Source organism: Dermochelys coriacea, chromosome 23, assembly GCF_009764565.3.
Source record: "Dermochelys coriacea isolate rDerCor1 chromosome 23, rDerCor1.pri.v4, whole genome shotgun sequence".
NCBI lineage: Eukaryota > Metazoa > Chordata > Testudines > Dermochelyidae > Dermochelys > Dermochelys coriacea.
In genome coordinates, this window is record NC_050090.1 from 877,729 (window position 1) to 891,110 (window position 13,382).

The window sequence follows — 13,382 nt, forward strand, 5'->3', positions numbered from 1 at the left end:
ATGCGATGGGGATAAGGAAAGCGCCCCATGCCAGGGGAAGAAGGCAGTGGCACTGTTCCCCCCCAAGTGCCAAGGCCCCCCCAGCAGACAGCCCCACACCCTGTTCTTGCTGGGAGGGTATATGGCCAGCAGCCCCTGCCAGGAGCCTGGTTCCTGGCTCCCCTGGCCCTGTTTGCCCAGGTCTAGGGGCCATCCCAGCCCCTCAAGGGCACTTGGCAGCTCCGCTGCCCGCACACTGATAACCACAGGGCTTTTGGCAGCCTGGGGCCCAGCCTGGGGCTAGAATCCAGCCTCTGCCGCTGTCAGGGCCAGAGGGCAGCAGGGCAAGGCTCCAGCTGCTGGGCAGAGCTGGGCTGGGACTGGCTGCAGAGAGCAGCTGGCGCTAGCAGGCGAACATGGTCCTGGAGGGTCAGGGCCTGGGCTCGATCCACCAGGGAACACAGAGGTGGATCACGGCAGCAGAGCCTTTGGAGATTAGAGACCCCAGGGGACCGCCCCGCTGCAAGCTCAGTCTGAACGCACAAGACGCAGGGAGGAGGGAAACCGAGGCTTGTGCAGGCCAGGGACAGAGCTGGACTCTTGGGGAGCCCAGGCCCTTCCCCACCTTACCCCCCCCCACTCTCCCCGCAGCCCCAGTGCCCAGGCCACAAGCACAAGAAGAAAAAGGAGAAGAAGCTGAATAAGGAGAAGCCCAAGAAGAAGAAGGAGAAGTCCAAGGAGAAGAAAAGCCACTGGTGCCAGCGCCAGGACTGGCTGCGTCTTGCCCACACTGCACACCTGGCGCTGGGCAGAGATCTGGCCCGAGAGCAGGCCTGGGAGGAGAACCAGCAGCTCAGCCGGGCACCCACTGCCCTTATCTGTCCCTTTGGAGCCTTAATTGGAAATAAACAAGGGTGGGTCTGAGCTTGCCCTGCAGATGCTGTGTGAGGCAGGGGATTATTAGCCTGCTCTAATGAGCAGGAGCCTAGGGCAGGCGAGCCCAGGAAGCTTCCTCCAGGTGTTCCCTGATGCACAGAACCGGTTCTAAAGGGGTCAGGAGGAGGTACTCTCGGCCCCACCTGCAGGGAAGGGAACAGCAGCTTGGCAGGTGGCCCTGGGGAGGCAAGCGGCCCCCAGCTGCAGGAATGTGGAGCAGCTCCAGGCTCTCCAGCTTCCTGCATGTGCTGCAGCAGACCTGGTGTGTGACAAGCCAGCCAGTTGTGACAGGTGCTAGGGAGCAGCTGCCCCCCTCAGGGCAGGAGCAGCAGTGGCCAGAGCGTGGGGCTGGGGAGCAGCTGTATGCCCAGCCAGCTCCAGTGTGGACAGCAAATGGGCACTGGTGCTCCAATTGTGCTTCTGGGGGCCAGGCACTCTCCCTGGGGTGTCCCCGCTGCTGGCTACATGAGTGCCCCCCCATGCACTGATCAAGGCCCCAGTGAAACCAGCACACGGAGCCACCATAGCTACTGTTTATTGGCTTGTGGATACAGAGGTTTTGTGGGGGGTGGCTCAGGCTGCATGCAGCCACCACGGGCCCTGGAGAGGCAGGCCTGGCACAACCTGCCCCCCAGCCCCAGCAGAGTAACAGAAACCACCAGGCTGCAGCACACATGCATTAACATGCAGCCGGGGGGGTAGGGGCTAGCAAAGCTGGGGGAGGCCTGCCCAGGCATTAGCTGGAGCTGCAGGAAGCCAGCCCTGAAGACCAGTGACAGGAGACATTAGACTGGGCAGGGGGGGGCCTACGTAGCACCAGCCCAAAGTCCATGTCCAGGGCAAGACTGGCCCCAGCTGCCTGAGCCCCAGCCTGGCAGCCACCCCCGCCAGCACCAAGAGAAACAAAAAAAAAAGCTGTTGGTTCAAAATGGCCAGACAGCCAGACATGCCCCCAGTACCCCCGTGAGTGCTGGGCTGGCGCTGCCCAGTCTGGAGATGGGGGCGGCTCCAGGCAAGAACGTAGGCTGGCATTTCATATGCAAAACTAGCCACACCACAGCAGCTTGCTGCAGAACCAGGCAGCCCCCAAGGCAGCGCAAGGGGCAGGGCTGGCCCATACGGAGCTCCAGGCAGCTGGTTCTTCACGGCCCTGCTGTAAGACAGCTGCCCATGGAGGAGGCACTGCAGGGTAAGGGACACCCCCACCCCTCAGACACTGCCCAGCTGAGGGTCCCACCCCTCCACAGACACTGCCAGGGCAGAGCCTGGGATCTCCCGAGCTGGTCCCATTCTCAGAGACAAGTCACTTGGAATATGCCAAGCTCTGGCTGCCTCCCCCAAGGACAGCGCCTCCCCCGTTGACAGGGAGATCCCTTCCACACCCCAGATTGGGGTTAGAGGCCCTTAAACAAAACCCTGCAGTGTCTCTTTACTAAACCCATCAGAGATGGAACCCCGCCCCAGGAGCCCGGCCACGAGCCCCCCCACCCCGCTAACCCTAACACAAGGACGTCACCGCAGCACAAGCTGGAGCGGACACGGTGTTGTTTGACCCCCCCGCCCCCAGGCAGGGAGCATGGCTGGGCCTGGGGCTCGAGGCCATGGGGAGCGAGGGGCAGGGTCCTGGGCAGCTGGAGAGGAGATGCATCAGGGAGGCCCCATCACCTGACGAGGTGGAAGGTCAGCCAGTACATGAAGAGCGGCTGCAGGGCGGCGATAGCCATGGTGAGGTACATGCGCAGCTGGTTCTTGGCCCCCCGCACCAGCACGCCCTCCGCAGCCGCCTCCGACAGGATCTTCAGCCGCAGCGTCCTGATCTGGGGGGAGAGGGGAGAGCGCTAGGCCAGGGCCTGGTGGGAGCAGCCCTGGGCCACTGGCCACATGGCACATGCTGCCGCTTCTTCCCCACCCAGCAGTCTGAGCCCAATGTACTTGGTACCGCTAGCCCGTTGGTCCCCAGGACAAGGGCCTGGCATGGGACCCTCTCCTCAGCTCCCGCATCCAGAGACGAAGCGCAGGGAGCTGCTGATACCAGAGGGCCTGGCACCAGCAGTGCAGCCCCGAGGTCAGAACAAGCCAAACCAGTAGCCAGCCCCAGAGCTAGACCCCCACCCAGTGACTGACCCAGGCCACCTGCCCCATCACTGCGGCCGGCCCTTACCATGAAGACGAAGATGGAGAGGCAGCACCAGCTCAGCAGCAGGTAGTAGCCAGTCTTGCCGAAGAGCAGGCCGGACACGATGCCGACAATCATCCTGCCGCAGGAGAGGCATGAAGTGAACGGGTGTGGGGTGCCACCCCAAGCCCTGTGGGCAGCAGAGCCATGCGGGCAGCACTCCCTCCTATGCTAGGGCCCTGGCCCAGCACCCCACTGCAGCATGGTCACTCACAGGGTGGGGAGAGGGACACATTCTCAAACGCATCCCCCTGGTTCTAATTTCACTTGACAGGGATCTGGACCCACACCCAGAATCATGCCCCTTTAACTCCACACACACCACATCTGTGTCAGCACCAGAGCGCTGCTCCAGCCGGGTCTCCCACAAGATCCCAGCCTCTCTGCCGCTCAGAGACTGGGACATGATCCCCTCTCTGCAGGGCACAGGACTGGTCTTCTCCCCTCATTCGAGTGCGGTGGTTGCAGCTCCAGGCCGGGGAGGGGCCAGCACTCACCCGACGTACTTGTACCCCGAGAAGGCGACAAGGTCGATGGTGGTGAGGTCCGTGTTCACAGTCACCAGGTAGAGGCTCAGCAGGATGGCCAGCACCTCCACGATCAGCCAGGCCAGGGCCGAGCTGGCCTGCAAGCCCAAGATGTCGGGAGAAAACCTGCATTCGCACAGGGGTCAGGAGGGTCAAAGGGCACCAGCCTGCAGATGGGCAAGTTCCTGGCAGCCTAGGCTTGGCAGGACCTACAATGCTTCCCATGCGGCCATCTCCCAGCCCCCAGGGGAGCCTGCAGGCCATTGATCAGCGGAGCACAGCCACATGCCGGGCACCAGCAGCAGAGTCAGGCTGACCCCACGCCCTCTCTCTGGGCACGATACCTGGGAAGGTGGGGCCAGTTTAGGCTGGGTTTCCCCCACTGCCACTAAAATCCCCCACCTGGAGGGCATTCCTGGAAAGGATGTGGGCACTCAGCAGGTGCCAGTTTTACCCTGATCAAACTTCTGTTCACAAGGATCAGCCTGACCTTTGGCGCCGCAGCCACAAGTTCAGCGGTGTCCCGGCCGCAGCAGGCGCAGAGTCTGGGAAAGAGCCCACCCCCAGCACGAGGCTGCTGCACCGCCACACTCAGGAGAACCACATGCAGATGGGGCAGATCTGAGTCCGCAGGACAGCACAGACCCAAGGCTGCTGCTGTACCTGGGGACACAGATGCCAACTTCTCCTGGCACCGGTGGGTGCTCACGCCAGCCCTGCCCCACCCCACACCCATTCCAACCCTTTCCCCAAAGTCCCTGCCCCAACTCCGCCCCTCCCTGTCCCTATTGGACCCCTTTCTCAAATCCCCGCCTCCACCCCCCCCCCAGTGCACCACCTTCCCGCTCCTCCCGCCTCCCTCCCACAGCTTGTTTCACCATGAAACAGCTGTTTTGCAGCGGTAAGCACTGGGAGAAGCAGGGAAGGCACACTCAGGGGAAGAGATGGAGGTGACCTGGGGCGGTGAGCTGCCGGTGGGTGCAGAGCACCCACCAAATTTTTCCCGTGGGTGCTCCAGCCTCGGAGCATCCACGGAGTCGGTGCCTATGCCTGGGGAGCACTCTCCTCACCTGTTCTGGGTTCCCAGTGCTAAGCCAGCCACCAGGATGTACGTGATGAAAGCCATGACTGCGAAGGAAAGACACAAGTTGGTAAGTCCCAGAGTCACTGCTCCCATGCAGAGGGGACCGGTCCGGCCCAGTGCAGCCCAGGGGATAGGGAATGCATAGATCTCCCTGAAAGGGCACATGGGAGATGCCAACCTGGGCTACTAAGCAGAGCCGAGAGGGCTCCCAGTGTTCACAGGAAACTCCATGACAGAGGAGAGAGCAATTCTGCTGACTTTACTCCCGAAGAGTTGGCGGCAGCAGAATAATTCCCCCACTGTAGCCAGGCCGCTCAGCTTCCTCCTGTAGACAAGGCCTCGGAAACCAAGGAAGGTTTCAGGGAGCAAACTAATCTATATTCCTGCTCGGATCCACAGTGATCTGTGCAACTTTCAACCTCCCATGCAAGCACCCCTGAAAGTCAGGCCATAAAACCCAGCGCCCAGTGCTGCATTTGCATGGCTAGGGTCCGCAGGACTCAGCCTACAAGCCCAGAAGGACAAGGGCCTGCCCTCTGCACGGGGTCAAATCAGACCACGCTCTGCTGCCCACCAAGGTACCTGGAATGTAGAGATCAGGGGCGTTGATGTCAAACCGTGGTGCTACAGGAGTGTCCTGCTGGTATCGCACCTGCCAGTCCTGCCAAGAGACACTCCTGTGAGGGGAACCCCAGACACCCAGCTGCTGCAGAGCCAGAAGGAGTGAGCTGGCAAGGGAGGGCAATCTCTGCGTGGTGCCCATCCTCCTGAACCAGCCTCACAGTATGAGCCAGCCAGGAAGCTCATTTAGCATTAAACCCAGGCCACCCAGCGAGCGTCCCTCGGTGCAGCACTCAGCAACCAGGAGCCAGCACCCCAGGGCCAATCGCCCTGCACTGGAGAGTCACTTATGTAATGTGCGCATCCGGGGGTGCTGCATCGCCCTGAGCCATGCCTGCAGCACGGCCCTACCGCCAGCGTGCCCCCCCATGGGTGTTAAACACTACAGCAGAGTGGTTGTAAGGGGCTGCAGAACAGGCCCTGTGGAGTCAGACTGACCATCCAGAGAGCGCGCCCCACACCAGGGAGCGGAGCGGCCCTAGATGGAGACGACATGCACAACCCTATATGCGCAGGAGATATGTAATTGCGGGGAGTCCCTTTTGGGGCACCACTCAGATTTAGGAGCCAGCTGATTTCCGAGGTAGATGGTGGAGGTGATGTCCTGGACTCTTCAATCCTCCATTTGAAGTTTTCAGGCCAAAGAGCCCTTTGCAACAACCATCACCCAACCTGCTGACGAACGAGGCCGTGGCTCCGGTTACCCAGCCAGGTTCAGCCTTTCTGGGCTTACCTGGTGCATGAACGGGAAGAGAAGCAGCCCCAGCTTCTTGCCCACGTAGACAGTGTCCACGGCAAAGTAATATTTCAGCTTGGTCATGGGGATGAAGCGGTCAATCTGCAAGGAGAGGAAAGCTGCTTAGGGCACAGGGAGGCGGGGGTATAGGATGGGGGGCCCAGGTGGTGGTGGGGAAGCACCAAGTGCAGAGCAGGGGGCATCACGAGGAGATGGTAGGGTCAGAAAGAAGCAGCCACTGCATGTTCTGTCCCAGCAACAGGACAAACTGGAGGCCGCGCTGTGGATGGGGACATCTCCCCCCCGCTCCCCTCCCCCTGGCCCCACACTCACGTTCTTGTCCACAATCTCCTTGCTGTGGCTGGCCAGGGTGCTGCCGTAGGCCATGGCAAAGCTGGACATGGGCTCGGCCAGGAAGGAGCCCTGTGCGGGGTACCCCACAGGGGGGGACTGCGGGGCAGTGTAGCCCCTGCCCAGGGCAGTGGCGCTGGAGCTGGTGTCATCAAACAGCTGGTGAGGATCAGCCATGCTGGAGGAGGCAGCCGGCAGCCGGCGCTTGGAGGCTGCGGGACGGAGACAGCAGGTGAGTTGGGGTGATGAGACCCCAAGGCACAGGGACGCACCCCCAAGCGATCTGCTTAGAGGCTGGAGAAGCTGGCTCTCCACAGCCCCTTCAGCCACGGGCCTCTCTGCTGGGGCTGCCGACGAGGGGTCCTCCAGTGATACCGGCCATGGGGGGGATCCCTGAGACAGCCAGCCCCTAGGGACAGGGCAAGACACCCCCATCTTCACCCCACCAATGGGCTCGCAGGCAACAACCACCAAAGGCCACTGCAAGGAGGTGCCCCACGGCCAAGGGGCCTGAACCCACCCCAGACATCCCTTCGCCGCCCCCCCAGCCCTCCAGACACCCCTTCCCTGCCCCCCTCCACCCCTTCGCCCCTCCCCCAGACACCCCTTCCCCGCCCCCCCGGCCCCCAGACACCCCTTCCCTAGGCCCCCGACACCCCTTCCCCGCCCCCCCAGACACCCCTTCGCCCCTCCCCCAGACACCCCTTCCCTGCCCCCCTCCACCCCTTCGCCCCTCCCCCAGACACCCCTTCGCCGCCCCCCCGGCCCCCCAGACACCCCTTCGCTGTCCCCCGCCCCTCCCCCACTGACGCTGCCGGAGCCCCCCGCCGGGGCCGCTGTCCGGGTTCATCTCGCTCCGCCTCGGGGATCTATCAGCCGGGCCTCGCTGCCGCTTTAATGGAAGCCCCGCCCACTTAGGACGAACCAACCAATTGGAGAACGGCACTGTTCGCCGGCGCTGCCAATCAGTGTACGCCGCCGCTGCCCTGCCAATCACGGATGGGGCCGAGGCGTCACGTGCCGAGCCGCCGCCGCGCTCATTGGGCAAGCGGTGGGGGCCCGTCGCGCTGTCGTGGCGCGTGCCTTGGACAATGGGCCGGAAGGTCACGTTGCCAAGACGCCGCGTTCCAGGTGTGCTCGCGCGACCAGAAGTGCCTCGCCCCCCTCCCTGCCCAAGATGGCGACTGCTGGGCAGTCACGTGGGTGCACGTCCCATCCGCTACCCCTTACCAAGATGGCGGCCGGCTGCTCTAGCTCAGGCTTTCCCCAGTGCTGTAGGCCCAGGCCCAGCAGCACCCTTCCCCCCAGGGCCTGGGGCTGGGACCCCCATGGCTGGAGTCACCCTCCCAGCCTGGGCGTCAGCTGGGCCCTGGGGCCTCAGGCCTCCCATGAGGCCGAGGAGTCACAGTGAGCAGCAGGGCGGCCTGCCCCAGAGCCTGCAGGCCCCCGCCTGTCCCAGCCTGGCCCCAGAGCTTACGAGCCCCTGCACCCCAACAGGGCACCCCTGAGCATGCAGCCGGCCCCCGGAGCAAGGCATGCTGGGACTGCCGCCTCCACAGGCCACAGCTCGCCCCATACAATGGAGCAAGGCATGCTGGGACTGCCGCCTCCACAGGCCACAGCTCGCCCCATACAATGGAGCAAGGCATGCTGGGACTGCTGCCACCACAGCTCGCGGTATACAGTGGAGCAAGGCATGCTGGGACTGCCACCGCCACAGCTCGCGCCATACAATGGAGCGAGGCACGCTGGGACTGCCGCTGCCACAGCTCGCGCCATACAATGGAGCAAGGCATGCTGGGACAGCCGCCTCCACAGGCCACAGCTCGCCCCATACAATGGAGCAAGGCATGCTGGGACTGCCGCCACCACAGCTCGCGGTATACAATGGAGCGAGGCACGCTGGGACTGCTGCTGCCACAGCTCGCGCCATACAATGGAGCAAGGCATGCTGGGACTGCCGCCTCCACAGGCCACAGCTCGCCCCATACAATGGAGCAAGGCATGCTGGGACTGCCGCCTCCACAGGCCACAGCTCGCCCCATACAATGGAGCAAGGCATGCTGGGACTGCCGCCACCACAGCTCGCGGTATACAATGGAGCAAGGCATGCTGGGACTGCCGCCGCCACAGCTCGCGCCATTCAATGGAGCAAGGCACGCTGGGACAGCCGCCTCCACAGGCCACAGCTCGCGCCATACAATGGAACAAGGCACGCTGGGACAGCCGCCTCCACAGGCCACATCCCTCAGCTCAGGATGGAATGTGGTACGCTGGGACTCGCTGAGTTCTGGCTTTTGGGTCAAGCAGGAGCATTGCAAGCTGGGACCTGGCATTTCTGCAGATTTTGTGTCTGGACAGCACACAGCACATTGGTTCTGCCTGCATTATACAAACAAACTCGTAGTTAGAGGGGATTGATTGAGGCGGGTTCCTCTGAGCTCCAGGGCTAGGGAAGACGGGCAAAGGTGCAAGACAGAGTCTTTTATCTGGTGTTGCTTGAAAATAGCAGGCTCAGTTCAATACTTACCCCCTTGGTGGTGATACAAGGTGTTTCCTCCATTCTCATAGGAACTGTGAGGCTGGGTCAGGCCTGGGGTCCACCTAGCCCACAAGCCCTTCTCCAGCCCTGGTATCCACTGCTGTGAGTCCAATGGAACTTGGAAGAGGTGAGAATGCCTGCAGTGGAAGAATGCCTGCAGTGGACCATTCTGCAACGCTGCACTCACAGGGAAGTTCCCCCCAACTTCAGCCCACAAGGGGCTCTGCTGTGAGGGGTTTTAGGAGCATTACAGCTTCCTCTTTTTAGTTGAAAAGAGGAAACTTAAATAGTGAGTCACAAACTAAAAACTCCACATTTACCTGAGCTTCCATCAACCATGTCGGTATGAACACCACTTAACTTGAATTTATCAAATCCGAATTAACATTTTATTGCTGCGTAACCCGCCCCGCCTGGTAAACACAGGTCGTTTAATGCCCATTTCTGAGCTTAATTGCCAAGCTTTGCAGGCCATCTCAACTCTGTTCACAACTATCCACACAACTATCCAGTCTATCTGCATTTCAAAGAGCCAGCCTGGCTGCCTGGAAATTGAATGGTGAGGGACATGTTGTGTTTGATGCTGCTTCAGCTCTTTATCTTGACATTGTTTCCCAGGAAGTAGCTTCTGAAAGGAGATAGGTTTCAGAGTAGCAGCCGTGTTAGTCTGTATTCGCAAAAAGAAAAGAAGTACTTGTGGCACCTTAGAGACTAACAAATTTATTAGAGCATAAGCTTTCGTGAGCTACAGCTCACTTCATCGGATGCATTTGGTGGAAAAAACAGAGGAGAGATTTATATACACACACACAGAGAACATGAAACAATGGGTTTATCATACACACTGTAGGAGAGTGATCACTTAAGATAAGCCATCACCACAGCAGGGGGGGGAAGGAGGAAAACCTTTCATGGTGACAAGCAGGTAGGCTAATTCCAGCAGTTAACAAGAATATCAGAGGAACAGTGGGGGGTGGGGTGGGAGGGAGAAATACCATGGGGAAATAGTTTTACTTTGTGTAATGACTCATCCATTCCCAGTCTCTATTCAAGCCTAAGTTAATTGTATCCAGTTTGCAAATTAATTCCAATTCAGCAGTCTCTCGTTGGAGTCTGTTTTTGAAGCTTTTTTGTTGAAGTATAGCCACACTTAGGTCTGTGATTGAGTGACCAGAGAGATTGAAGTGTTCTCCAACTGGTTTTTGAATGTTATAATTCTTGACGTCTGATTTGTGTCCATTCATTCTTTTACGTAGAGACTGTCCAGTTTGGCCAATGTACATGGCAGAGGGGCATTGCTGGCACATGTGGCATATATCACATTGGTAGATGCGCAGGTGAACGAGCCTCTGATAGTTGACTGATGTGATTAGGCCCTATGATGGTATCCCCTGAATAGATATGTGGACAGAGTTGGCAACGGGCTTTGTTGCAAGGATAGGTTCCTGGGTTAGTGGTTCTGTTGTGTGGTGTGTGGTTGCTGGTGAGTATTTGCTTCAGATTGGGGGGCTGTCTGTAAGCTATGCTCAGTCAGGTCAAAGCCCATGACCTTGCAGTGGGAATGCTTTCACCCTGGGAGAGCCTAGCAGGGCCTCAGAGAGCACAGTAACGGGACAGGCATGGCACCACAGATACACTAGCCCCTGTGCACAGAGAATGGGCTTATGATGGCTCCTCCTGCACCGTGATTTTAATACCGTGGCCCAGGTGAACACGTGCTAAAGCCCATTGCCTGGTCTGCACTTACAGCAGTGAAGACACTACCCATGCCCACAGGAGAGGTTCCCCCTGGGTTAATATTACGCAACCCAGCGCTGCAACTATGGCAAGCGCCTGCTACAAACCGGGCCATGCACTGAGGGCCATGAACCTGCGTGCTGTACCGTTCCACACCTCTGCTTGGTCTGAGCCAGAGACAGTGCCCGTTGCGCTCAATGGTTGCCCAGTCCCTCTCTGCCCACTAGGACCTCGCATGTGTAATGCAAGGCAAGGGGTGGGGGCTGCACCTCTGAGAAAGGTCTCCTAGACTTTAACCGGGCACCACCCTCCAGTCTGGAATCAGGTCACATGAGCTCCTGGAGCTCAGGACCCAATCCATGCAACAAACCTTGATGCCAACTTTGCCCACATATCTATACCAGCGACACCATCACAGGACCTAACCAGATCAGCCACACCATCACCGGTTCATTCACCTGCACGTCCACCAAGGTAATATATGCCAGCAATGCCCCTCTGCTATGTACATCGGCCAAACTGGACAGTCCCTAAGTAAAAGGATAAATGGACACAAATCAGATACTAGGAATGGCAATATACAAAAACCTGTAGGAGAACACTTCAACCTCCCTGGACACACAATAGCAGATGTAAAGGTGGCCATCCTGCAGCAAAAAAACTTCAGGACCAGACTTCAAAGAGAAACTGCGGAGCTTCAGGTTTTGAGCTTATGCTCAAATAAATTTGTTAGTCTCTAAGGTGCCACAAGTACTCCTTTTCTTTTTGCAGAGCTTCAGTTCATTTGCAAATTTGACCCCATCAACTCAGGATTAAACAAAGACTGTGAATGGCTCATCAACTCCAAAAGCAGTTTCTCCTCCCTCGGTGTTCGCACCTCAACTGCTAGAAGAGGGCCTCATCCTCCCCGATTGAACTAACCTCGTTATCCCTAGCCTGATTCTTGCTTGCCTATTTATACCTGCCTCTGGAAATTTCCACCACATGGATCCCACAAAGTGGGTATTCACCCACGAAAGCTTATGCTCCAATACATCTGTTAGTCTATAAAGTGCCGCAGGACTCTTTGCCGCTTTTACAGATCCAGACTAACAGGGCTACCCCTCTGATACATGAGTTCCTGTAAGGCTCAGTCAGGGCCCCCCCTTCCAGGGTCATAACACCCCTGGGGGCCCCCAGGACAGATTGCAGGGGGCTGCCAAGGGCTGGGATAGTTCCTTGCAAGTGCTGCCCAAACTGGACTTTCCTGGTAGGCGGCTCTGGCCCAGATGCAGCAATTTCCAGAGTCACATCTGCAGTGTAAGGAGCCGATGGCAGAGGGACATGGGCTCTCACTGGCTCCCCTAGCCCTTGTCCCTCCTTCCCCCAGGGTCAAGCTCGTTCCTCTGTGTTTTGTTTAGACGGTGACTTTGGACTGGGATTTTCTAAGCTGCCTGGGGGTTGGAAATTGGGTGCTGGGTTTCTTAGGATGTTTTGAAAAGCTCAACCAGTAGGTGGGAGACAGCAGCCTCAGCGTTACTGGGAACAGGGGGAAGGGGATGTGCCCCATGGCATTGCTGGGATACACAGGCACCCCAGCACTGGCTTCCCCGCCCTCCCTCCTGCACCCCCTGCCAGTCCCTTTACCCTGCTGGGCCTTCCCTCCTGGCCGCTCCCTTTGCCCACTCCTCTTCCAGGAGTGCCCCTTATGCCCAAAGCAGCTTCCTGGCGCATACAGGGTCTGACCTCCTGACCCACCAAATCCCTGCCCCCATCCTGAGCTGGGTTCGCTTTGCAGTTTGTGCTGTGCTGGCCTGGCCTGGTCTGGCTGGTGACCTCAGACCAAGCCCTGGAGCAGGAACGCTGTTATCAGCTGGACATGGTTCACACTCCACGCTGCACAGCAAGGGTGTCTGCCTAGCACCCCCCTTCCCACAGTTGCTCAGCAGCCTGAGAGGATGAAGAGAGGGGAAGGGGGTTACACAGGGACAAAGCTCCCTCAGAAGATCTGGAGAACACCCAGGGCTGAATCTCCTCCCATCTGCACCAGTTTTACCCCAGTGCAAATTCGCTGACCTTGGCTGCTCCACTCCAAATTTATCCTGGTGCCTGACCCAGACTGCACAGATCAGGGAACAGGTAGGGGGTGGTGAGTCAGAGGGTACCACTAGCAACAACGAGGAGGCCTTGTGGCACCTTAGAGACTAACATGTTGATTTGGGCCTGAGTTTTCGTGGGCTAAAACCCACTTCATCAGATGCATGGAATGAATAAGACAGTAAGCCGTATACATATTACAGCACATGAAAAGATGGGAGTTGCCTTACCACATGGGGGGTCAGTGCTAACGAGGCCAATTCCATCAAGGTGGACGTCGCCCATTCCCAACAGTTGACAAGAAGGGGTGAGTAACAACTGAGGGAAAATTAGTTTTTGGAGTGACCCAGCCACTGTCACCCCGCTGGTGACCCCTGAGCTGCTCATCCTACCTGCAAAGATGTGAGACCTGATTTGTATGAGAGTCCCCCAGGGCAGAGACAGGGTGCTGAGTTTGTGTGTGTGTGTTAATGTCATCCATACGCTATTTACTGTGCACAAGAGAACAAGTCCTGCGAGACAGAGATGCCCTTATTCCAGGCTCATTGCACTGGCTGGGGGGGAGTGGGGGGGAGTCCATGCACCCATCTGTGTTAAAACCCATGTCACTAGATTAC

At 58.8% G+C, this 13,382-nt stretch overlaps 1 protein-coding gene across 2 annotated transcripts; it reads right to left on the reverse strand.

The window, feature by feature from the left end:
* Nucleotides 1-1,434: 1,434 nt before the first annotated feature.
* Nucleotides 1,435-7,357, reverse strand: YIF1B (Yip1 interacting factor homolog B, membrane trafficking protein). 2 transcript variants are annotated; one of them, XM_038381552.2, is made up of 8 exons: nt 7,221-7,357; nt 6,393-6,622; nt 6,057-6,161; nt 5,285-5,363; nt 4,689-4,746; nt 3,589-3,744; nt 3,077-3,170; nt 1,435-2,732 (listed from the first exon to the last, which is right to left on the reverse strand). In XM_038381552.2, exons 1-8 carry the CDS (start codon nt 7,258-7,260, stop codon nt 2,577-2,579), a joined length of 918 nt encoding a protein of 305 aa, XP_038237480.1. In that variant the 5' UTR covers nt 7,261-7,357; the 3' UTR covers nt 1,435-2,576. The 2 variants fall into 2 exon arrangements, with proteins under 2 accessions (XP_038237480.1, XP_038237479.1); XM_038381551.2 differs by lacking the exon at nt 7,221-7,357 and having other exon boundaries at nt 6,393-6,993.
* Nucleotides 7,358-13,382: the final 6,025 nt, after the last annotated feature.

Coding starts and splice junctions, on each gene's coding strand:
- YIF1B (XM_038381551.2), bottom strand. CDS start 6,845: ATGGGGGTGTCTTGCCCTGTCCCTAGGGGCTGGCTGTCTCAGGGATCC. Junction 5,364..6,056: donor TCTTCCCGTTCATGCACCAG/GTAAGCCCAGAA, acceptor GTCTCTTGGCAG/GACTGGCAGGTGCGATACCA. Junction 2,733..3,076: donor TCTCCATCTTCGTCTTCATG/GTAAGGGCCGGC, acceptor CTCTCCCCCCAG/ATCAGGACGCTGCGGCTGAA.